This window comes from Paramisgurnus dabryanus, chromosome 11 (assembly GCF_030506205.2).
Source record: "Paramisgurnus dabryanus chromosome 11, PD_genome_1.1, whole genome shotgun sequence".
In the NCBI taxonomy this organism is placed as follows: domain Eukaryota; kingdom Metazoa; phylum Chordata; class Actinopteri; order Cypriniformes; family Cobitidae; genus Paramisgurnus; species Paramisgurnus dabryanus.
The window spans coordinates 12,497,912-12,520,955 of NC_133347.1; the positions used below are offsets into that span (position 1 = coordinate 12,497,912).

The 23,044-nt window shown below is 35.8% G+C and overlaps 3 protein-coding genes across 4 annotated transcripts in view; 1 reads left to right on the top strand and 2 right to left on the bottom strand.

Annotated features, from left to right (window-relative positions):
* LOC135729294 (4-trimethylaminobutyraldehyde dehydrogenase A-like) overlaps window positions 1-23,044 on the bottom strand; it is a 318,074-nt gene that overhangs the window by 103,931 nt on the left and 191,099 nt on the right. The window lies entirely within an intron of this gene.
* On the bottom strand, window positions 3,653-9,555 carry gpr37l1b (G protein-coupled receptor 37 like 1b). Its single transcript, XM_065246828.2, has 2 exons — window positions 8,743-9,555; window positions 3,653-7,030 (listed from the first exon to the last, which is right to left on the bottom strand). Exons 1-2 carry the CDS (start codon window positions 9,379-9,381, stop codon window positions 6,191-6,193), a joined length of 1,479 nt encoding a protein of 492 aa, XP_065102900.1. The 5' UTR covers window positions 9,382-9,555; the 3' UTR covers window positions 3,653-6,190.
* The window catches only part of itpr3 (inositol 1,4,5-trisphosphate receptor, type 3), a 45,312-nt gene continuing 38,250 nt past the window's right edge, over window positions 15,983-23,044 (top strand). Inside the window, exons 1-8 of the mRNA XM_065246829.2 lie at window positions 15,983-16,358; window positions 17,468-17,538; window positions 19,307-19,428; window positions 19,629-19,715; window positions 21,360-21,518; window positions 22,363-22,461; window positions 22,667-22,750; window positions 22,837-22,983. Of these exons, the coding sequence (XP_065102901.1) occupies window positions 16,267-16,358; window positions 17,468-17,538; window positions 19,307-19,428; window positions 19,629-19,715; window positions 21,360-21,518; window positions 22,363-22,461; window positions 22,667-22,750; window positions 22,837-22,983 (861 nt within the window). The 5' untranslated portion in view covers window positions 15,983-16,266. The remainder of the gene's footprint in view (window positions 16,359-17,467; window positions 17,539-19,306; window positions 19,429-19,628; window positions 19,716-21,359; window positions 21,519-22,362; window positions 22,462-22,666; window positions 22,751-22,836; window positions 22,984-23,044) is intronic.

Genomic DNA, 23,044 nt, shown 5'->3' on the forward strand with positions numbered 1-23,044 from the left:
TTCAATTCATTTTAACTTTTTTGACTAGCCTACTTAGGAGTTGCTAAAAATTATAAAAATAAAGTTGAAATAACTTAAGCTAATTCAACTTTATAGACTCCTCACTAGTCAAGAAAGTATAAATGAATTGTAAAAATTAAGTTGATAAACTTAAAAGTTTAAGTGCAATAGTGGATTAGAGTTTCAAGTTCATGGGATGCTTGTATAACGGTCTTGTCTCGGGACCTGGGTTTAGTCTTTGTCACTTTGATGCATAATTGTGTTTCTGTATTTTTATGTTTATGCATTTGTCAGATGCTTTTATCCAAAGCAAATTAAGAGTAGGGGTGAGCGTGGCATAAACTAATGTGGGGTTAATTGTAATGAGTTATTTAACATATTTACACAGGGTCGAGCAGTCTTTTTTTCTTACTGTCAGAAGATGATCTCCTGTGAATTTGTAAAAAGTTTTAAAGTGTTTTGGTTAAGATATTGACCAAAGAGTGTTTTGGAGGCATTAAAGTAAATTTCTTCATCTTAAGGTTTTTTTTCTGATTTTTTTCGAAGTTGGGTGTGTAAGTCACCAAATCCAACCTTATATTATTTTAATCACTGTCTTGTTACCAAAAACATAACACCATTTTGAAACATGTCAGCAACTCCTAGTAACTGATAGCTGGGATTGAAATCATTTTTTACACAGCTGGAGTTAGTTGTAACAGTGTTACTATTCATCAAAATGATAAATGTTAATACAATATCAGGGAAAATAACTCACAATTATGTTTTTTTGTCTCTTAATTGTGTAGCCCTTTAATAAAAAATCTATTTATGCATTAATGCATAATATAAGGACGGTTAGATGAAGAATCATGGATGGATAGATTTCCACACATTCATCTATTATAGGCAGATATATAAACAATATCCACCTTTAGTATATAGATAGAATTGTATTGACTTATTTGTTTTTTAACCAAATTTTACAAACCTGTTTGTTACAATGAACCCCACCTATGGGTAAGTTGTAACATTTGCACTCCTGTCACTTTCGTGTGTAATTGTACGATAACAGTAGGCCCCACAAACAAACTTTAAGTGTTCATTTGTAGCAGAGATGTGTATGTTGATTTGTGTCAAAAAATTATTTATCTAACTTAAATATATTTTGAATGATAGAGCCAAAGCCAAAAAGTGTTAGGTTGTGCCCCGCGCTCCCATACATTCAAGTTAAACATTTTTTTTTTCTCATCAGTAGTCTGTGTGTTCCCTGGGAATCAAACCCATGACCTCAGTACTGCTAGCACAATATAAGTGGATGCGTTCTCAGGAAACAGAGCCAGCATGATTTTTGCTACCTAGCAGGAGTCGAAATCTTTAAAGGGATAATTCAACCCAAAAATCAAAATTAGCCCATGATATGTTCACCATCAAGCATCCTCAATGCATGTAATTATGTTTTTCAGATGAAAATGTCCTGGCTGTTTCAAGCTTTACAATGGTGGTAAATGGGGCTTTTGATTTGAAAATAAAAAACTCCAGCCATCTTTCACAGAAGTAATCCACACGGCTCCGGGGGATAAATAAATGCATTCTTAGGGTAATCAATGGAATTTTATAAAAAAATATAAATATTTTTTCAAATCAAAAGCCCCATTTACTGCCATTATAAAGCTTGGAACAGCCAGGATTTTCAGATTGTGGAGGATTGCTTGCTTAAATTTATCACTTTAAATTAACACAGTAACTGTAATAAATTTAAATGCAATCACATTAGCATTAATTAAATCATAAAATCACTTAAATACAAAATTCAAAAAACAAACTTTTTGGTGTAGTTAAATATGTTAGATTAACCCTCATAATTTTTACATAGTAATATTAACATTTATTTAACTAGATTTTCCTATGTAAAATGATAATAAATACACAATAGTAAGTTGTATTATATATTTTCTTGTATTACTGTTTAGTCACTGCACATAGTCTTAAAACAATTAAGTACATTTTAATCAAAAACTTTAGTGTGTTCAAGTCAAAAATCTGAGTTCATTTAACTTAAGCATATAAAATCCTTAAAAATTAACTTAGATTTTTATGCACGTTGTAAGGAATAGCCATAATCCTTTTCCGCCTGAATATTTAGATTTTTAAGCTTTTTCACAGAATAAGAACTGATAAGAACTTTAACTACTTAAATATTTGTTAATAAAATGTCATAAAGGTTTATGCTCTTATATTATTGATGTTGTTTTTATTGTAAATGATTATGTAGTGAATTCACCGACCGTTCAGGTAACCAGTGTTTCCTGACATGAACCCTGTTCAGAAAATGTTATTGTATTTCTCTCCACAGTGCTGACAATGCATGTCAAAAACAATTTTGTGTGTGTTTCTGTGGAGAATCAAGTTTATTTAATGACTGACTAGTAAGTCATATATTGTGTGTTATAATGCCATTTATAACACTAAGAGTAACTAAGTCTACAACTATCTTAAAAAAAAAATAACAAATAGTAAATACAATCTACCATACAACAGTAAATACAATTGATTTAATAGCTTTAGGACAGCAATGCTTCAATATTCAAAAAAGTAATATGACTTTACCTGAACAATTAAAACAAATCTAATTTCTAAAATAAAATAGTTAAGTGACATTTACTAAATTATTTAACAAATGTTTCATGCATTATTAAGTATATTTTATATGATTTTAATAGGTAAGTTGTACTTTAAAAAGCAGTAAATGTTACTTAAAAAAAGTTCCTGCAAATTGTTACGAGGATTTTTTAAAGTAAATTTTACAAGTTGTTTTATTCAGTGCAGCCACTCTTAATCAAATTTTCATTTGAGGATATGATTTATTTTATTGTAATCATTCCTCTCTCATTGCCATTGAATGTGTTGAGTAAATGTGTCGGTCTGTGGCAGTCGCTTCATTTTGGAGAACAGAGACTTGTCTGTTCTCAGTCAGTCATTATGGCCAGTGGAGCTCCTCTCTTAAAACTCAAATCACTTTTGTAATGAGGCTTTTCTGTACCTCTCTCACTCTTCTTCTGAATCTCTGACAGGCTCTGAGCGCAAGCCAACATGAAGACAGACGAGGTTCAACCCCCCCAAAACCCCTGCGGGAACACCCACGTATGTCCAACCCAAACTCTTGAGTATTTATATCTTTACTTTACAACATGTTATATTTTTTGATTTAACCCTGTAGTAGTTTTTGTTGGTAATAAAATCAGATGTAGTTAATATAAGCGTAAAAAATACCAGCTACACACCTTTCGATTTCTAAACTTACTTTGATGCTGCTAAGCACGCCGGAAAACATGACAAGCGTAGAAATATCCTATTTTGACAAATTCTTCCAACATTGACAAGAAAAGGTGGGAAACCAAGTGGTCTTTTGGTTCACACTGGCCATGTGAATTTTAGGACGGTCTCTTGGCAACTCGGCTTTAGTCAGGGCATTGATATTCACAGTGAAAGCTTCCATCTCCTTTTCAGAACAATAGAAACCTTATGGGAATGAAGAAAGCGACCAAGTCTGAGGACTCCATACAAATGTTTTCCCTCAGGTCCTTGTGGATATTTGGGAGATTAGTGCAACTCCTGCTTACGCTCTATAGGGAAGAGATTTCGCAGCTTCAGAGATGAATCAGACAGCATCAATTATTGAAAGGCATTTATTGAATAGAGTTGTTTTTTTAAAGACTGTTCTTTTGAAAGCAGCTATGTGCAAAAGTTACAAAAGCCCCTTGAGGTGATAAACCATCCAAATGTTGTCTTTTCATAACTCACAGTTTGTGACCAGAAAGGCTAAGTCCTTTCAGAAATGATTTATTTACAATCTAAAACAGCCGTGTGCATACAGTATATACAAACGTTGACAGTGATGAAGTTTCAGTGGTTATGAAAAATGTGGCATTAATTAACATTAGTGATAAATAACATTTACCTGAGTAACAGGCAAACACTTTCCAGCAATACCAAGGTTTTTGTTTTGCAAGTTTTCTATATGAATAATACGATACTGTGTTACTTGTGATTTGGTAGTATTCACTGCGTTTCTCATCTCACAGAGATTTTTTTCTAAATATTTAAACACTCAGTACTATGCATAAAATGTATAATGTCTATACATTACAGTAGGACTTTAACTAAAATTTATAGTGACTTCATTGCAGACCCTGGTGATTACTTATTGGAACTTATAGGAAAATTAAAGGGACACTCATTTTCCAGCTCCCCTAGAGTTAAACATTTGAATCTTACCGTTTTGGAATCCATTTAGCTGATCTCCGGGTCTGGCGCTAGCACTTTTAGCATAGCTTAGCACAATCCATTGAATCTGTTTAGATTATCCATTAGCATCACGCTAAAAAATAACCAGTTTATAACCTAGCCATATCTGCCTAGAAAATGGCAACTTTTAATTTTCTGTCGTCTTAGTTACAGCAATGTAACTACGGAAGATTCAAGTTTTAAATAGGAAAAATATAAAAACTTTTTGCTAATGGTCTAAATAGATTCAATGGATTATGCTAAGCTATGCTAAAAGTGCTAGAGCCAGTCCCGGAGATCCGCTGAATGAATTCCAAATTGGTAAGAATCAAATGTTTAACTCTAGGGGAGCTGGAAATGAGCACATTTTTTTTTAAAAAGTGGAATGTCCCATTAAGCAATCCTGAGATGGTATGGAACAAAACTGCTTCACGGTTTACCTCTACAATATAAATTAGGGAGTCTAGCTCCCAAACTTTTTGCTCATGATTCCAAATGGTCTTACTGACCATTTACTTCATACCTAAACTATAATGCACATTTATAATGGGCTCATATTTGTAAAACAGTCCTAAACTGCTCCAACCCAACAAATAGTGAGAAAAAAAATGGTTGGGTTGTAGCTAAGGTTCACTCTTAAAAATAAAGGTGCTTGAAAGGTTTTTCACAGTGATGCCATAGAAGAACCATTTTTGGTTCCTCAAAGAACCATTCAGTCAAAGGTTCTTTATGGAACCATTTAGCCAAAAATGGTACTTCGACACTCAAAGAAAAATCAAAAGAGTCAATAAGGAACAAGCAGCATCTGGGTTGAATAAAACCCAGACTATTTTAATATTTGACCCAACAATGTTTAAATGGTTAAAACAACTCAGTATTTTGGGTTAAACAACTCAGAATTAGTTAAATTATAACCCAGCAGACTGGGCTCGTCCCTTTTTGACCCAATGCTGGGTTAAAAATAACCAGTGGCGGCTCGTTAATGCTCTTTGTGTTTTTTTAAAAATATGTGTTTGTTGCGTCATGTGAACCATGTGCATCACATGTTTTGGTCAAAACCGTTTATGATAAAAGAGACTCTCACATTCACAAAATACACGCAAGACACTCCCTTAAAAGTTCCACATGAGATTATTTAACTCTTTCACCGCCATCGTTTTTAAAAAAAGTTGCCAGCCAGCGCCAGCGTTTTTCATGATTTTCACCAAAGTTTAATGCCCTCCAGAAAATGTTCTTCTTTAAATATATAAACATACAATATACCAAATGAAAGAACAGACCCTCTGCTTTCAAACAAAAAAAAACGTTTCATCCTACCTTCAGTGGTTCTTTTGCAATCAGCTTTTGAATATGGGTAGGTTTTTGCAAAAACACCATATTTTGAGCAAAAAGCAGAGATAATTCCATTTTTGTGACGGACTTTTCATAGAGATCCCATTCAGAGCGATCTTTAAAACAGACACGGACATGCAGCAGCTTGCCATAGGGCAATACTTCCGGGTTTAAAAAGTTGCGGAAGGGCGACTGGTGGATAATAGCGGTATTGCGGAAAGACGGAAAATCTCGTCATTGGCGGGGAAGCGTTTTCTCTTAATTGACGAGATATCTCGTCAATGGCGGGGAAAGAGTTAAGTATCTGGCAAACGCAAGCATCTCTTTTATCATAAACCCTTTAGACACGTGATGCACATAGGTTCACTCGACATGCCAAACACATATTTGAAATTAAGAACCACACACATGATGGGCTGCATACATGTTGTGATGAACTTCGCATTGTGCACCCTCAAAAAATGAAGTCACCGGCCGCCACTAAAAATAACTCAGCATTTTTTAGAGTGCATGCCATTATGAAGCACCTTGACTTTAAAGAGTGTTCCATGTCATCTCATGACCTCATCACACAGGGGCAACATCCACCCACTCAGCTCCCAATAGACAAGATGGTTGAACTGTCCTTGGCTTTGTCAAAAAAAATGGCGGACACATCGCTGGTCTTGAGCTTGCCTTCGGTGAGATTTTGGGTGGATGAAGAGTTGCTCGGTTGGCACTCCTCACAACAACAGCAGCAACAGTCCATGAAGGCCTGTCCAAGCGACTTACACAGGCAAAGCAGCAACACAGGCGTGACGGAAGCCTTGAAGAACAAGAAAAACTGGTTTATGAGGGACAACAGAGAAGACACCTCCTCGGATACCTTGATGGGAGCGTAGGCCAGGGTCAGGTTGCAAACGTTCTCCGGTAGCGTGCAAACTCCATAAACCACTGCTAGGGCCATCACGGTGCAGTTGAGGTGGCGCTCGATCTGCAGAGCGTGCTGAATCTTCTGTTTTTTGGATGGAGATCTGTCCTCTGCAAGTTTGGGAGAACTTCCGGTCTCACCGGATACGTTGCAGGTGGCCAGCTGACAGAGGAGGGTGAAGACAACGGGCAGACAGAAGTAAAAGCCAAAGTACCACCACATGCGTCCGTCGTGGTAGTTGATAACCAGTGAATAGATGGATTCGGGGAGGTCTGGATATGGGCTCATGATGCAGGTGTCCACCTGGTCCCCTCCAGCTGTTGATGTCACCGAATTAAGCTGCCACAGGAGCAGCTCTGGTGCTGCGAGCACCATTGAACCGATCCACACAACAGAAAGCTTGGCCAAGACTTTCTGACAGCGCTCAAGCCGTCGGGCCTTCGGTAGGGAACTTGTCGCAGCATGGAAGCGGTCAATACCCAGAGCACACAGACTGAAGGTGCTCACACCAAGTGAAGTTACCTAAAAGTGTACAAAAAGTGTTATTACAATGTATTATAAATATTATTACAGATAATTAGATTTAGCATAGAGGTGTAAGGAATTTTTATTGTATGCTATTAATACTATTACTACACCCATAATTGCTTTTGGGTATTAATGAAATGTTATAAAATGTCCTTATGAAATATCAGTGTTGTTATTTACAGTTAGGTGTGTTATAAATCTATAACTATATTTCTATATTTGTGTTGTTAATTTGCCTATTAGGCTGTGTTAAAAAAAACGCAAACTGTTTCCGTTTGGCAATTTTTCTCATCTAAGGCGCGCTGTGTTTGCTGTGATACTGTACGTCTATTTTTGTATCAATCATTTACGAACTGCTGTTGGTTGGTATGGTATTTGTCCCACCCCCTCTACTGGCTGAGCAGAAACACTTCAAATTGCGCTAATAAAAATTTAGTCAATTTTGCAAAAACTCACCAAATAAATGCATATATCTCCAAAAGGTTTTTACGCTCACCTGAGGTGGTTTTTCAGGCAATTTAAAAATTAAACATCGCAAAATTACAATGGAACACTTTTATGGCATTTTATGGATCACCTGATGTGCGTAAACATCACATGATTATTTTTTAAAGATGCAAAATCACATACTACAACCTCCCAGAAACAACTCCTACATGTTGTTAATTTTTTTCCGTTTGGCAATGTTTCTCATTTAAGGCGCTGTGTTTGCTGTGATACGTCTATTTTTGTATCAATCATTTACAAACTGCTGATTGGTTGGTATGGTATTTGTCCCACACCCTCTACTGGCTGAGCAAAAACACTTCAAATTGCGCTAATTAAAATTCTGTCAATTTCGCAAAAACTCACCAAATAAATACATATTTCACCAAAATGTTTTTTTACGCTCACATGAGGTGGTTTTTACAGGCAATTTGAAAATTAAATATCGCAAAATTGTAATGGAACAGCTTTATGTCATTTACCAATCATCCGATGTGTGTAAAAACGTCACTCATTCTTAAAAAATGCAAAATCACATACTACACTAAATAAAACGATTCATTCAATTTACTACATTTTTTTAAGGTAAGTAATTGCAATCAATTTATTTAAGCTACATTTAAACAAAAGTTTTTTGTTTTGTTTATTTTTTTGTTTTGTTTAAATAGCTTGAATAAATTGATTGCGACCACTTACCTTAAAATAATTGAGTAAATTGAATGAATCATTTTTTCAGTGTATAACCTCCCAGAAATAACTCATTGAGAGCTCCCTAACGGCTTTCCTTGCCATTAATGCTTGGATAACACGCCTGTCTCCTTGCAAAAATATTTCAATAGGAAAAACATTTTTTTAGTCCAAAACACTGCCATTTTGCAATAGTTATTTATATATTTAGAAATGTAATTTAGAAAATGTCACAAAAGTTTTATGCAAATTTGAAATGAAAACCAGGTTATTGACTAGCACAGCTTTTAACCCAAACTAAACATTTTTCAATTCTCGGTGATCAGCATGCATGAAATAATTTTTAAAAAATGTGTCAGTTCCTTTGCAAACAATTGTAAAAATGCGCTGGCCCAAGAAAACACTCTTTGGCACACAGCCTTAAAAACCTAATCACCTTAAATCTATTGACACTTGAAGGGTGCTTGAAGGCTTTCGTTTCACATCTATATTCTTAGATGCAAATTTAAGACTATACCCTAAAAGGCCCTTACCTCAATGTAAGGCACAACTCTGCAGGAAAAATCCCCCAGAAGTCTCTTATTGGTAAGTTCATTAAAGACCACCACAGGCAGACAGAAGCACAACACCATGAAATCCCAGAACGCCAGACTGGCAAGAAAATAATTCCATGCACTTCTCATGAAATAATTTTGCCACACAATGCACATTACCGCCAAATTACCCACAATGCCAAGGGCAAACACCACAAAAGCCAAAAACAGAATCCCATAGGCACTATACGAGCTGTCATTGATAGGATATAAAGGATTGTGGATTTTTGTCATGCTCTTTTTTGTTGGATTGCCATTGGGAATTGCAGTGGTGTCGTTGCTTCCATTTCCATTGGGCATATTTGTGAACTGCAAAGGACTTGCAGAAGTTTGTGTGTACACGGGTCCTCCGTCTTTATGCGTATTGACTTCCAAAGGGAACACTTTCTCTTGTTGCATGGCTTTGTGTGAATCATCTTGATTAAAGCTGCCCTCTTCCACACCTGAAGGTGTCTTCTTGTTGGCATTCGGGTCTTGACCTTTATGCCCGGTCCTTTCCTTCTTTGCATCTGAGATGCAAACACTGACAATCAAAGCCAGTGTTGCAAAATAAATCAATTTATAATCTCTCACCCACATCTTCAAAGCAAAAGTCCTTTAAAATCCAAGTACTTTCTTGCACAGTGCCCGTCACACCCTAATAACAGACTGCTGAAGGCACTGGCGAAGTTTGCGTCCCCTGTGCCAAGATGCTGTGCTTTCTGCAATCCTGCTGGCCAGAATGCTGCTCTCCCAGCAAAGCCATGGATGGTGGTCCCTCTCAGTAAGGTCCCACGAAGGCACAGCCCCTTTTTCTGCTGATAGGTATGGTTGCCCTCTGCTGGCATTAACATGATTTAAAGCTCTTTGCCGGTTTGTGAATTGTGTTTAGTACAGTATGACCACTATGGAAAAGATTTTCCCAGATACTAAACACTAAATTGGTTCATGCAAAACCTTTTAACTTAACCCAATAACTACAGTTACTTAAAGTTGTAGATAGTTTGTGTTATTTTCATCAGATTTTGTCTAGATAAGATGATTACATAACTTCTAGAAAGTTTGTGCGCTTTTTTATTTCATCTTGATTGTTTAGATTTTATCGAATATAAAAATGCATAGACCATAAGTCTATATTATTTTAATCACTGTTTAAGACTTTAATCTGAGCTGTATGGATCTCATCACTAATAGTCTGAGAATGGATTTTGTGCAGCAGTACCCATTTTGGTCCGGTGAGGGCACAGTCTTCAAAGTGTTACAGACTGCAATGGTCATAGTTTACACAACCCAACCCTTCTCTAGGGTTAAAATGTGAAGTAAATGCTAAATTTGAATGACACAAATGCACTGTGTGCCAAATATCTCAGCCAACCTTATCACTCCATCTGTTGTAAAACAGTGAAAGTGAATTAACGTGAAAGAGCTGGATTACATTATGTCATTGGTTCATCTTAGATCATAATAATTGAGCTCTAGATTTAAATACTACTACAGAAACAGCTGATTTTACTTAATTTCTGTGATGTTTTATGCACAGTTGACCACATGGAAATTGCTGTTAGATAATGCACATTTATGCAGTGTATTACAATGTAGGACATACATAATATTTTTATGCATAACCTGGGAATCAAACCTATGACCTTGGTGTTTCTATCGCCATGCTTTATTAGAAGAGCTATAGAAACAGTATGTGAGCACGTGTTAAGCATAAGTGACTGTATTCACTAAAGAAGATAGTGTGCATGTGTCATCACACAGTTCTTTGCACATACATTGCAGCATAGATGGTCGCTATAGACTAAAGCTTCATAGGCAGAAATGGTACTAAAACAGGAAGGAGTGGCACGTTTATGCATTCTGTGGGTACGGGTGGCGGAAAGATCATCTAAATGGATGATTTTATCTCAACACTTACATGCGTGTACATTAGAAAACCAAAATGTTAGCTTTCTACCAAAGTCTGTTACAAAAATGTTTAAATATTGTACAAAAAGATGCCGTATGGCTAACCTGACCAAACTAGAATATACAGAAAAACCTTCAGGGTACATGATATTTATATAATACTGTGTATTTACCCTAATAATCATTTAGAATTATAATATTTACATGATATACATAATAATGCATTTTTACATATTGTAAAACCGGTTTGAGAAGATTTTGGAGTAGGAAGTGTAAAACTGTAAACCATAACAGCATCAGACATCGGACACCAACAGGAAATCCCAATGTAATACTAATAAGTGCAGAATCATTAGTGGTTACTCAAAAGAACAGACTGACAGCACGTTTAGAGAAAATGTACACTGCTTCATTTACAGGAAATGTGTTGTGTAGTGAAATATTACTTTTATGAGATGTTTTTAAAGATGTTTTTTTTGTACAAATAGGTAAAAATGGGTCAAATAGGTAATAGACTGATGTCTTTTCTGCCACAGTTTTCCTCCTGTTTAATAAATAGGCTGCGCCACAGTGAACGTCTCCCTGTGTCAATAAGGATATGAAAAAGACTGTGGGTAAACCTACAGGATACTTAGATCTGTGCCTTAAGCAGCACAACCATGCTGATAACAGACACCTGTAGTGACACCTGTCTGCAGGAACGACCTTGTTTACTGTGGCAGCTTTTATTATTGACCCCTTTATGCCTCACTTCTCTTGATTTAATCCTCTCTTGTCATTTTGTAATGGTTGTGGTGGCAAATATTTTAAGCATTCAGCCTTGGCCTGATTGCACACTTAGCACACTACAGAACATTTCATATATATACATTTTAAATGCGTGCATGTTTGTATAAAAACAGTTTATAAGTAAAAAATTTTTTTAACCCTTGTGCCTTGTTCCAATTCACTACCCTTTCGTGTTGTTAGCGGCCAAAAAAGGCCACTAAATTAAACGGCTGTAAAAATGTATCAGATTAATATTTTTTTCAAATTTTTTTGCATAAATCTGTTAATCAACCTCAGAACTGATCAAAACTACCAAATGTTTCCAAAAATTTCATGATTTTAACTCTTTAATTGCCAAGCTCATAGGTGATGCCACTGATTTGAGAAAAAAAAAACACAAAATCACTGATTTTCAATATAAAAAGTGATTGTGGACTGAATTTTTTTTCACCCTTTTCACAGTCTTGGGCATGCCAAAAATTGGTAAAAACATTGGCTTTGATGCATTTTTAGTTTTTATGCAGCATCAGATTAAATTTTTTTCTCCCTCATTTATTGTTTGTGGCCATTTTTTCCCCATTGACTTCCATTATAACAAAATTTTTTGATTGCAGAGCCATGACACCTTATTACCATGCATTTTTGATTCTTTGTGGTTTTAGTTTTTGCAAAGAGGTAAAATTTGTCATTTTTACTGTTGATCACCATGTGGCACAATTAACCCTTTAGTAGCCTGTGCAAAAAAAGAGCTTGAATTCTGGATTGTACATTGAGTTATATGGACTATAACAGCATATTAGAGAGAGAGAGAGAGAGAGAGAGAGAGAGAGAGAGAGAGTGTGTGTGTGTGTGTGTGTGTGTGTGCGTGCGTGCGTGCGTGCGTGCGTGCGTGCGTGCGTGCGTGCGTGCGTGCTTGCATGTGTGTGCGTCTGTGTGGAAAAATCTGTAAAAAATCTTCTCTTCATCAGATTTATGAACAACATTTATTATGAACCAAAATGCAAAAATAACTTCAAATAAACTGAACAATGAAGCAAGAGTAGAGGATGGATGGAGAACTAAACAATCAAACTAATTTTTTGGTGTGTATATGTGTACGTGTGTGTGTTCAGTCTTTTTAGCAGGACTTGCAGCATATTACTTGGTGCTCTCTGCAAGTGTGTCTACCACAACGGATACAAATGCTGACTGTTCTTTTTTTGGTTCTGTACACCACTTGCATGTTCCCCTCTTCACTCCTGAGCTGCTGGTGCCTGCTGGTGTCTGTGGATTTGTGTCTAGAGGGACAGCTACAGGAGACTAAATCCCTCTCACCAGTGCAGCACTAACTGGTGCGCGAGGGAGGTGCTCTCTCCTCAATACTAACACTAACCCTACACACACACACACACACACACACACACTCGTACACACACACACTCGTACACACACAATGGTTTTATAGTCCATATAACTCAATGTACAGACCAGAATTTATGCTCTGTTTTTTTGCACAGGCTACTAAAGGGTTAATGGTGCCACATGGTGATCAACAGTAAAAATGACAAATTTTACCTCTTTGCAAAAGGAAAAGGCACAAAGAATCAAGAATGCATGGTAATAAGGTGTCATGGCTCAGCAATCAAAAAATGTTGTTATAATGGAAGTCAATGGGGAAAAAATGGCCACAAACAATAAATGAGGGAGAAAAAAATTTAATCTGATGCTGCACAAAAACTAAAAATGCATCAAAGCCAATGTTTTTACCAATCTTTGGCATGCCCAAGACTGTAAAAAAGGTAAAAGAAAATCCAGTCCACAGTCACGTTTTATATTGAAAATCTGTCATTTTGTGTGTTTTTTTTCCCCAAATCAGTGACACTACTTATAAACTTGGCAATGAAAGAGTTAAAATCATGGAATTTTTGCAAACATTTGGTAGTTTTGATCAGTACTGAGGTTGATTAACAGATTTATGCAAAAAAAATGTAAAAAAAATTTCATCCGATAAATTTTTTCAGCAGTTTAATTTAGTGGCCTTTTTTGGCCGCTAACAACACGTAAGGGTAGTAAATTTGCCCACGGTATATTGTTAAGTTTTTGAAAAATTTCAAAGCATTTTCTTAAAATATGTGTAAATATAAGATTTGTCACCAAAAATCATTCCATTTGCTGAAACACAGAGAAAGTTGTGGCCAAATTAAGACAAAAAAATTGCAAAAATGGCCAAAAATGGCCCCAACAACACATAAGGGTTAAAGTTATAGTAACAGTGTGGGTTTGTATTTAGTTCGAATTTTCATCATATTCTTTACACCTACTACAAATTTTGAATCAGTCACACAAAGAATTTTAATAATTGGGTCAGCATTTTATGTAAATTCAAATTTCCATAAATGAGACTGCAAAAAATAAAACCCTGTACAGCATGTACAATCTTTGTTGCGGTTTCATGTGGTATATTCACAGATTAAGATATTTATAAAAAAATGAGGCAAAAGCCTGCATTCTTGTTTAGTCTTACTGTATTTCCGTTTTAAAGGAAATGAAAATCTGACTTTTCCATGTTTAAGTGCTATGATTGGGTCCCCAGTGCTTCTATCAACCTAGAAAATGTGAAAAAGATCAACCCAATAACTTAGTTTTGGTAAACCATTCTCTACTAGTACATGAATAGGTCGTTGAAATTTGGCTCTCCTTATGATGTCATAAGGAGCTCTTATTATAATAATACCACCCCTTAATCTGCACTATCCAACCACAACACTGCCATTTAGTGCAGAGAAAAGCACAATTAAGTTTTAATTTTAAGAAACCACCATCATTGCGATCGGTGTTTGCACTTCATCCGCTCAATTGCATTTTAAAGGACACACCCAAAACGGCACATTTTGCATACACCTACAGCAATTTTAACATGCTATAATAATAAATTATCTATATGGTTTTTTGAGCTAAAACTTCACATATGTACTCTGAGGACATCAAAGATTTATTTGGCATCTTAAAAAATTATTGTGACATGTCCCCTTTAAAAAAAAATTCCCAGGAACAAAAAACACATCTTACTTGTGTACAACCTGTTATGTGCTTAATTTCCCCAAATATCCTAGAGGTTACTGAAGTGTTCAACTGAAAATACAGGACTGCAATAGGAGAGAGTATGGCAAAATCATAATAAACTAATTGCGCTCTATTGCCAGCCCGCAATGCAAATCCGGCCACAATTGAATCTCGTCCGTCCTGAGGCTTGATTTGAATGCAAATTTGCCTAGACATCCATTTTGAATACGTGGAAACACAGCTCGTCATTCAGAGCTACAACGATTGTGAGCAGATGTGATTTTGCATGTCACAATTCGAGGATATGCACCTTTTAATTTTTATTTAGAGTACTTTTTTACTTACTTCACTTCACTTAACTTTCATTCATGCATTTGGTATTCACACAACTTACAGTGCATTTTAAAGTATAGCCTACATGCACTTCCAGAGACTAAACCCACAATCTTATTTTTACAAGTTGTATGCTCTACCAATTGAGAAATTGACATATCGTGACCTTATTTCCGAGCATAAATGAAGCAGTGAAAACTAAGGGTTAATACCACCTTTCTCAGCTGTGAATCTAAAACCTATCACCATGAACCACAACCACATCTTGAGCAGAAACACTTCAAAGTGCAAGTACGCTTGCTGTACTGTATTGTAGCTGTCTAATACTGTATACTGTAGCTGCCAACTACTACAAGATTATTATATTTAAAATGCTGGAGCATTAAATATTGATGACATTGCAATATTTCATATTATTAGGTACTAAAAGTCATCCTATTTAGTGATTGTGAATTCTCTAAACAATACTGTTGCTGCAGTTCTCATAAAGAAATCACATTGCAGGCCCATTAAACTAGGTGACACTTGTAGTGTCTTGTTGAATACCATGTTTTGCTAGCCTTTATGAATTGAAACAGGAAATGTAGCCCTAGTTTATAAGATGAGAGGCTGGGTGTGTCTGCTTTTATATGAGCCAGTGCACTGACAGATATGAGAGTTACTATAAAATATAAAATATAAAAATAAATATATACATATATATCCTTAATATCTTTAGGCAAACACTTAATATCAATATAAAATCAATAGGCTAATTGAAATTAAACTTTAATTCTAATCTCAAAATTAGATTTTTGCCAGGATTGCACAGACAGGGTAACATACTATACAAATCTACATGTAGACACTTTTAAGATATAATACGAATAGCCTACTAAACCTTACAAATTCAAATGGGTTGCTAAATAAACTATAACGGAGACCCCAAACATGGTCCATAATAGGCCATTTATAACGGAGACCATTAGAATTTGCACTGCTTTTAAAACAAGAGTATTATTTACGAAAAGGTGTAAAACCCCATAAATTTTCCCCACCAAACAAAGCTGTCTTTCCAGATAAGTCGTGTATTAACCTATAGTGGATCTCATTTATATTCCCTCCCCTACAGGCGTGTTTTGACTTGACAAACTTGCGCGTGCTTCCTGGTTTGAAGCACTGTGATCTCAGGTACAGCCCAAACATCTAGATCGAGTGACTTGTGCGCCTCGGACCGCTATGGTAGCGATTCCCGTCTGCATATCTGGCTAGCGACAAACTTTTCCAGTAGTTTAGTTCACGTGCGTGATGTCTAACTCTACCGGGATGCATTTTTACTTCAGCTGTGGGTGAAGCGCGAGTCTGCACGCGCCTTTATCAGGAAGAGTTTTGAAGTGTCCGGGCTTCCAAACATTAAGCAACCCGCACACCAGCGTACTTTAAATAAGCAAGATGTCTGATTCGGCGTCCAGTTTCTTGCATATAGGGGATATCGTGTCCCTGTATGCAGAAGGGACCGTTAATGGATTCATAAGCACATTGGGGTAAGTGACTCTTACTGACTCCTCTGTCTTCCTGCCGACTCCTACAGCAAATTTACGTTTGTAGATAAAAGTTTATAATATTTAGTTTATTAATTGCATAGTTTTAAATCATTTTGGAGTTAATTAAATATGCTTGCGATCTGTTGAATGCAGGATTTTGTCCTGTAGTAGCTTTTGCTGTACTCAAAGCTTTGATGTATTCTGGTTTTGGTTTGCAAAGAGAGAGGGAGAGACTTGCATACAAACAGGTGTTGTAAGTAAAAGTGCAGTAGCTTAAGTCTTATGCCTAGAATGTGAAACACATTTTGATACAATAATTGCTGAGTATTTCTCATGTAACTTGATGTAGGCAATAATGCAAGAGCCAGTGTTTGAGGAAACATCACGATGTATTGATCAGCACACACACATGTTAGAGATAAATGTTGTTTGATCAAACAACACCTCCCACTTGTTCATAAAAAGTGACTAAAACTGTCTGCAAAGACATTAGGGTTTATTTGCTAACCCTTTTCATAAATCAAACCACAATCTTAAACTTGCATATACATTGAAACATTTTGAAAAGAGTTTTGTTCTTACTGTATGGATTTTTAAGGTAAAACCCTAATGTTTTTTTACTATCAAAAGGTAAACAGTTTTACTGAAGATACAAAGTCAAGAAAGTGACATATGTATATGTATATACAGATGTTTATCTTAATGTGGTGAATAGTGTGGCTTGCTGAAACGCAGTCCAGAGTTTTTCCTTGGGCTATTTTAGTTGTTCTGTTAAACAGGCTCACCAGGGTCTTATTGAGCTGACCTCGCATCCAAAAACATGTTTTCTTAGAAACCCTCAAAGACTGCTATAGTTAGTGTCAGGTTACTCTAAAGATAACACACATGATTTAATAGGCCTATGTAATATATTTAGACCTTATCATTTAGTTCATAAAATATTTATCCCTCAGAACCCTTCTGAAATTGGGACAACCATGTTACAGGCCAGGACTGAAACTTTTATTAGACACTGTGACCATTTTTATGAGCACTAATGATGTGCATCCCTGTGTAAAGAATCGATTTATTAAGACATTCAGTATATGACACTCTGTTTACCTTCCCAGGCTGGTAGATGACCGTTGTGTTGTGGAGCCAGCAGGTGGAGATCTGGACAACCCTCCAAAAAAATTCAGAGGTTTATTCTTTTAAAATAATATTTCACATTCATACTTCTTTACTATATATTCGAGGCCATATCAATGTTCGAAAATGAGATTGTAAAATGTTTACTTTGAAGACTGGTTTAGTCACAAGGCATAGCTATATGATGTTTATTTTATTTAAATTAGTATTGGTTTGTTGGTATTAACTGGGTCAACAATGCAGCAAGGTAACCTCAAATAATAACCACAAATAAAGCTTTATTAAAGTGAAAACCCAGCTAAAGCTATTTTTAGTCATTTTAATGTTTTCTATAAAAAATCATTTTAGAAAATGTAAAGAACATTATGAGAATATATAACCTTGATATCTTTAGTATTGACTAAGTAAGGTCATGTCAAAGATTGAAATTAAAATTTGTATCTTAAACTCATAATTAGATTATGAAACCTTATCTTGGATTTCACAGACATGGTCACACGTTATTTAAAAGTTTCAAGTAGGGCTGTCACAATTATGAAATTTGGCTGCCGGTTAATTGCCTAATAAATGATAATGACGATTAATTGCCTGTTTTATTGATTTGACATTATTGTAATTATTTAAATAAAATATTTTTCAAGGTTTACCTGGCAGTGAATATTGATATACATAACACATTTTATTATTTAATGAATATATCTTTCAAAGCTAAAAATTCTTTATAAGAAATTAACAAAATAAAGTGTCTGAAAAATGCAGTCAAAATAAACTGACTATACCAGAACAGGCCTTATATAGTAGCCAATCCTACTGAGGTCATATTAGTACTGGACCACAAGTCTGTAATGGCTGCAAAAAAATAAAATCCTTTAAGATCGTTAACTCTTTCACCGCCAGCGTTTTTAAAAAAAGTTGCCAGCCAGCGTTTTTCATGATTTTCACAAAAGTTTAATGCCTTCCAGAAAAAGTTCTTCTTTAAATATATAAACATACAATATACCAAATGAAAGAACAGATCCTCTGCTTTCAAAAAAAAAAAAAAAAACCGTTTCATCCTACCTTCAGTAGTTCTTTTGTAATCAGCTTTTGAATATGGGTAGGTTTCTGCAAAAATACCACATTTTTAGCAAAAAGCAGAGATAATTCCATTTTTGTGACGGATTTTTCATAGAGATCCCATTCAGAGCGATCTTTAAAACAGACACGGACATGCAGCAGCTTGCCATAGGGCAATACTTCCGGGTTTAAAAAGTTGCGGAAGCGCGAAGGGCGATTAGGTGGATAATAGAGGTATTGCGGAAAGACGGAAAATCTCGTCAATGGCGGGGAAAGAGTTAAGAATTGCATTCTTCACTTCCCTAAATTTGGAATGGCTGTTTTAAAAATGTTTTACCTGGCAGTTCATGCTGCATATTAAAGTATTGATGCATTTCTTTAAATGCTGTTTTTCCACTGTATTAAACTGTATTGTATCGCGTTACACTGTCAGTAAAGAAGCGCCATCTGATACGGTCTCATTTATACAGGCGCTGCAGCTCCCCCTTGTGTTTTTTAAAGAGATGTGCAATCATTGCGGTGATCTGAAATCATCGCGATGAGGTCAAACAATTGCAACAAGAGACGATTATTTAATTATTGCGTCAGCCCTAGTTTCAAGTAGAACAATTATTTTCATTTTTTTTCCGTGAAAGTCTAATGTCCAATTTCTCTTACCAATTACACTTAAATAAGCACACTTGATTTTGGAAAATCGTTCACAAAGATACACCAGAGGATAGTGAATGAGTGTTACTGATGTTGTCTAACTGTTTTTGATCCAGATTGCCTTTTTAAGGTTTATCCCATGAATCGATATTCTGCTCAGAAACAGTTCTGGAAGGCCAAACAGGCAAAGCACGAGAAGGATAAGATAGGAGACATGGTTCTTCTTCAGAAATTGCAAGTAAGGGACAAACAATTCATGTTGACTTTGAATCATCAAACAGAAACCCTTGTTTGCAGAGTTTTTAATTACAGCTGGGAGCAAAGCGGAAAATGGTGATCAATGTGTTGAATGGGTTTGCTCATATGCGTTACAGATGTAAATGTTGTTTGATGTCTTTGACATTTTAAATTATTTTCTTTTTTTTTTCACTTGTGAAGCATGCAGCTAATCTGGAACAAAAACAGAATGATGCTGAGAACAAAAAGGTCCACGGGGACGTCGTAAAATATGGCAGTGTCATTCAGGTGAGAACGAATAAAATTATACCCGTTAAGATTTACTGATACGTTTCAGTTTTTTTCAGAATGATTCTTAATCTCAAAGTATGATTTTACCATATAAGGACGCATCTTCAGTCATGCCTCTGCTTCGTACAAAAGCAGGAGTCAAGGTTTATTTAAAAACAAGTTGGTCGAGACAAGCGTCCCCAAATTTAAAGCCTTTAATATCTTAAATTTAGAATTTGTGCAGTCTGCCGCGTAAGCCTTGTTGCTAGAAACAAAAGATTAAGAGGTGTCATGAGGTGTTCAGAGTAATGCATTTCATTTAGAGGCCAAACACCAACTTTGTAACTCGGTACTCTCAAAATAGATTTTTTGGTGATTTTAATCATGTAGCCCAATGTTAGGCCAACATTAAGCCCCAACCTATTTAACAACAAATCACGTAGTGTGGGACTTGATTTTATGCATTTAATTTTATGATTGGTCAATTGAATGAATCATGTCAACTGGGCGTTTCGAAGCAAAATGGAGCTAGTGGAAATGATCTCTGTGAAGAGGAGGGACTGGAAAGTAAGGGAACTTTATTTCTGCATTGTTTCTGAGGCGGTGCAAGTTGGAAGAGGGTTAGAAGGGGGACATTTTGATATCTTGTTGATTTGAAAAGGTAAAAGAAAGTTAAAGGAAAAATAAACATTGTGAATTTGTCAATGGTGTTTTAACTACACCCTCCCATCTTTATCTCAGTTAAAAACGGCTTGTTTCCTGATAGTCAGTGACGTCACATAGATAATGCGCTTGCAGCAATGCACACACACTATAGGAAACAGGACCTTTTCCTGATACCATACAGTATCCTGAAATAAAAACAAGCTTTAAATGCCCAGTAGTTCCTGTAGGTAATAGCTTTTGCTTAGAAATTCACATTTGCGTATTTTCCATGGAGAGTCATGATTAAAGCAAGTTCACCCAAAAATGTTTAACTTTAAGATTAAAGTATGTCATTATTGACACTGATATATTGTATAGCCCTGCTGCTTCATGTGCCTGGAGAGATCTTAGAAAGCATTATTTAACTTGAATAATAAGCTGGCAAATTCATCCTACATATAATATACCGGTTTATGATGTATTATTAGAGTCCTGTGGCCATAGACCAGTGACCCACATAACACATTCAGCTTTGCGGGTCCAATTCTGTGGTATAAAAATGACGTTGCATTTCTTGTAAACACACAGAACTGGTCCCCTAAACCAAACAATAATCATAATTATCTGTCTCAGTGAAAACTCCAGTGTTTATTTGCCATCACATTAAAACTTGACACAAAGCCTGCGTTTTAAAGAAAACCCACGTTTTTTTTGTTAGTCTTTTTACTGCTAAAATAACACTCCAGTCATTATTAAAAAAACTGCTAAGTGGTTAAAAGTGATAAGCTCTGTTAATGCCATTCAGAAGAGCTGTAGTGTGGCCATTCAAAGCATTTCCATTCAAGAATTTTTATCTAGAAAAAGGAAGTTCATTATTGCCAGCAAGCTTTATATTACATGCAGCAATAAAAAAAGTATATCTTGAATGGACTGTCCGTCGCTTTGGATAAAAGCGTCTGTCAAATGCATGCATGTGAATCTAAACAAGGGCTCTAATGAATGTTGATGTGTTTTCAGCTCCTGCATATGAAGAGTAACAAGTATTTAACAGTGAATAAACGTCTTCCAGCGTTGCTGGAGAAGAACGCTATGCGTGTTACTCTTGATGGGACGGGGAACGAAGGATCCTGGCTTTTTATCCAGCCATTCTGGAAGCTCAGAGCAAATGGAGATAACGTAATTCACACATACATGCACGCACACACAATATAAAACAGAATAATAATAAACTCACCCAAACTAGGGCATAACAAATGTAACTGTGGGAATTATGTTTGTGACTAAAAACATCAAAACTCATCTGAAGTGCAATCATCCTTTGCCTAGAAATAGCAAAACCGTACTGGAGTCATTTTATCAGAAGTTTCACCCTAGGATGAATTTTAAAGAATATTGAAGGAGTTCACATTTAATCTGGGCTCTTATTGGCTGCTTTTCCTTTAAAATATTAAGTCTAAGTGATCTATTTCAAAAACAATATTTTTTAAATAAAATTTTAATTTTTTAATCTGTTTGACATGGGTATATTTTTGTCTACGAGAGTAATTTCAAGCATTTAACCATACACCTTCAGATCAAAAGATTTTAAGATCATAGTTTACATTTCAGTCAAGTGTTTTAAAATTTTTACTGGTAGTATTTGACTGGTATACTACCAGTCAAAAGTTTCGATACACTTCTTTTGATATTTCTTGTGTCACCTTTATACCTGTACACATGCATATGTGCATTTCATCAAAGGCATATATTCACCTACACATCAACATACAGTTTGTAGTCTATCCAAACAGAGACATACGAGTTCTGTACACACACGTACAAACTCACAAGGTTAGGAAAATCCATGCAAATGATCCTCATACACATTTAAACAGGTTTACTGAGCTTATCCAAGTTTAAATGTTTGTAGATTGCTTCTCCCTGTGTAAAATGATAGAAAGGTACATATTTGCTTTTCAGATATATGTGAATACGACTTTCATACTTTGTATGTCGCTGAATTGTTTGTGCTCTGTTTCAGGTGGTAGTTGGAGATAAGGTGATGCTAAATCCTGTTAATGCTGGTCAGCCTCTCCATGCCAGTAATTATGAACTTCCCGATCATCCGGGTTGTAAAGAGGTGGGTCAGCTATACTGTAGACATACATATTCTGAATTAGAGATTTTATGGGTGATTGTAAAAGAATCAACTAATTAAATTTAACTTCAAAAAGAAGAAGTCTGTTGTAAAACCTATTAGTGATGGCCATATGAAGAAAGGTTAACAAGGTAATGTTGTATAAGTAGGTCAGCTTTGTTTTGTAATGTAATGATGCCCTCTACAGATCAACTCGGTGAATAGCAACACAAGCTGGAAGATCACTCTCTTTATGATGTTCAGTGATCACAAAGATGAAGTCCTCAAAGGAGTAAGTAGCTTCTCATGTTATTGTTCAGCTCAATCACATTAGAGTATAAATCATGGGTGACTGTTGTGTATGTTGTTTTTGCATAGGGGGATGTGGTGAGGCTCTTTCATGCAGAACAGGAAAAATTTCTGACCTGTGATGAGTACAAGGCTAAGCTGCATGTATTTCTACGCACAACTCTCCGCCAGTCTGCTACATCAGCGACCAGCTCCAATGCATTGTGGGAAGTGGAGGTAAGCAAAGTATAATTAAGATTGGTTTAGATTTTAATTACGTTATTTAATTTTATTTTCA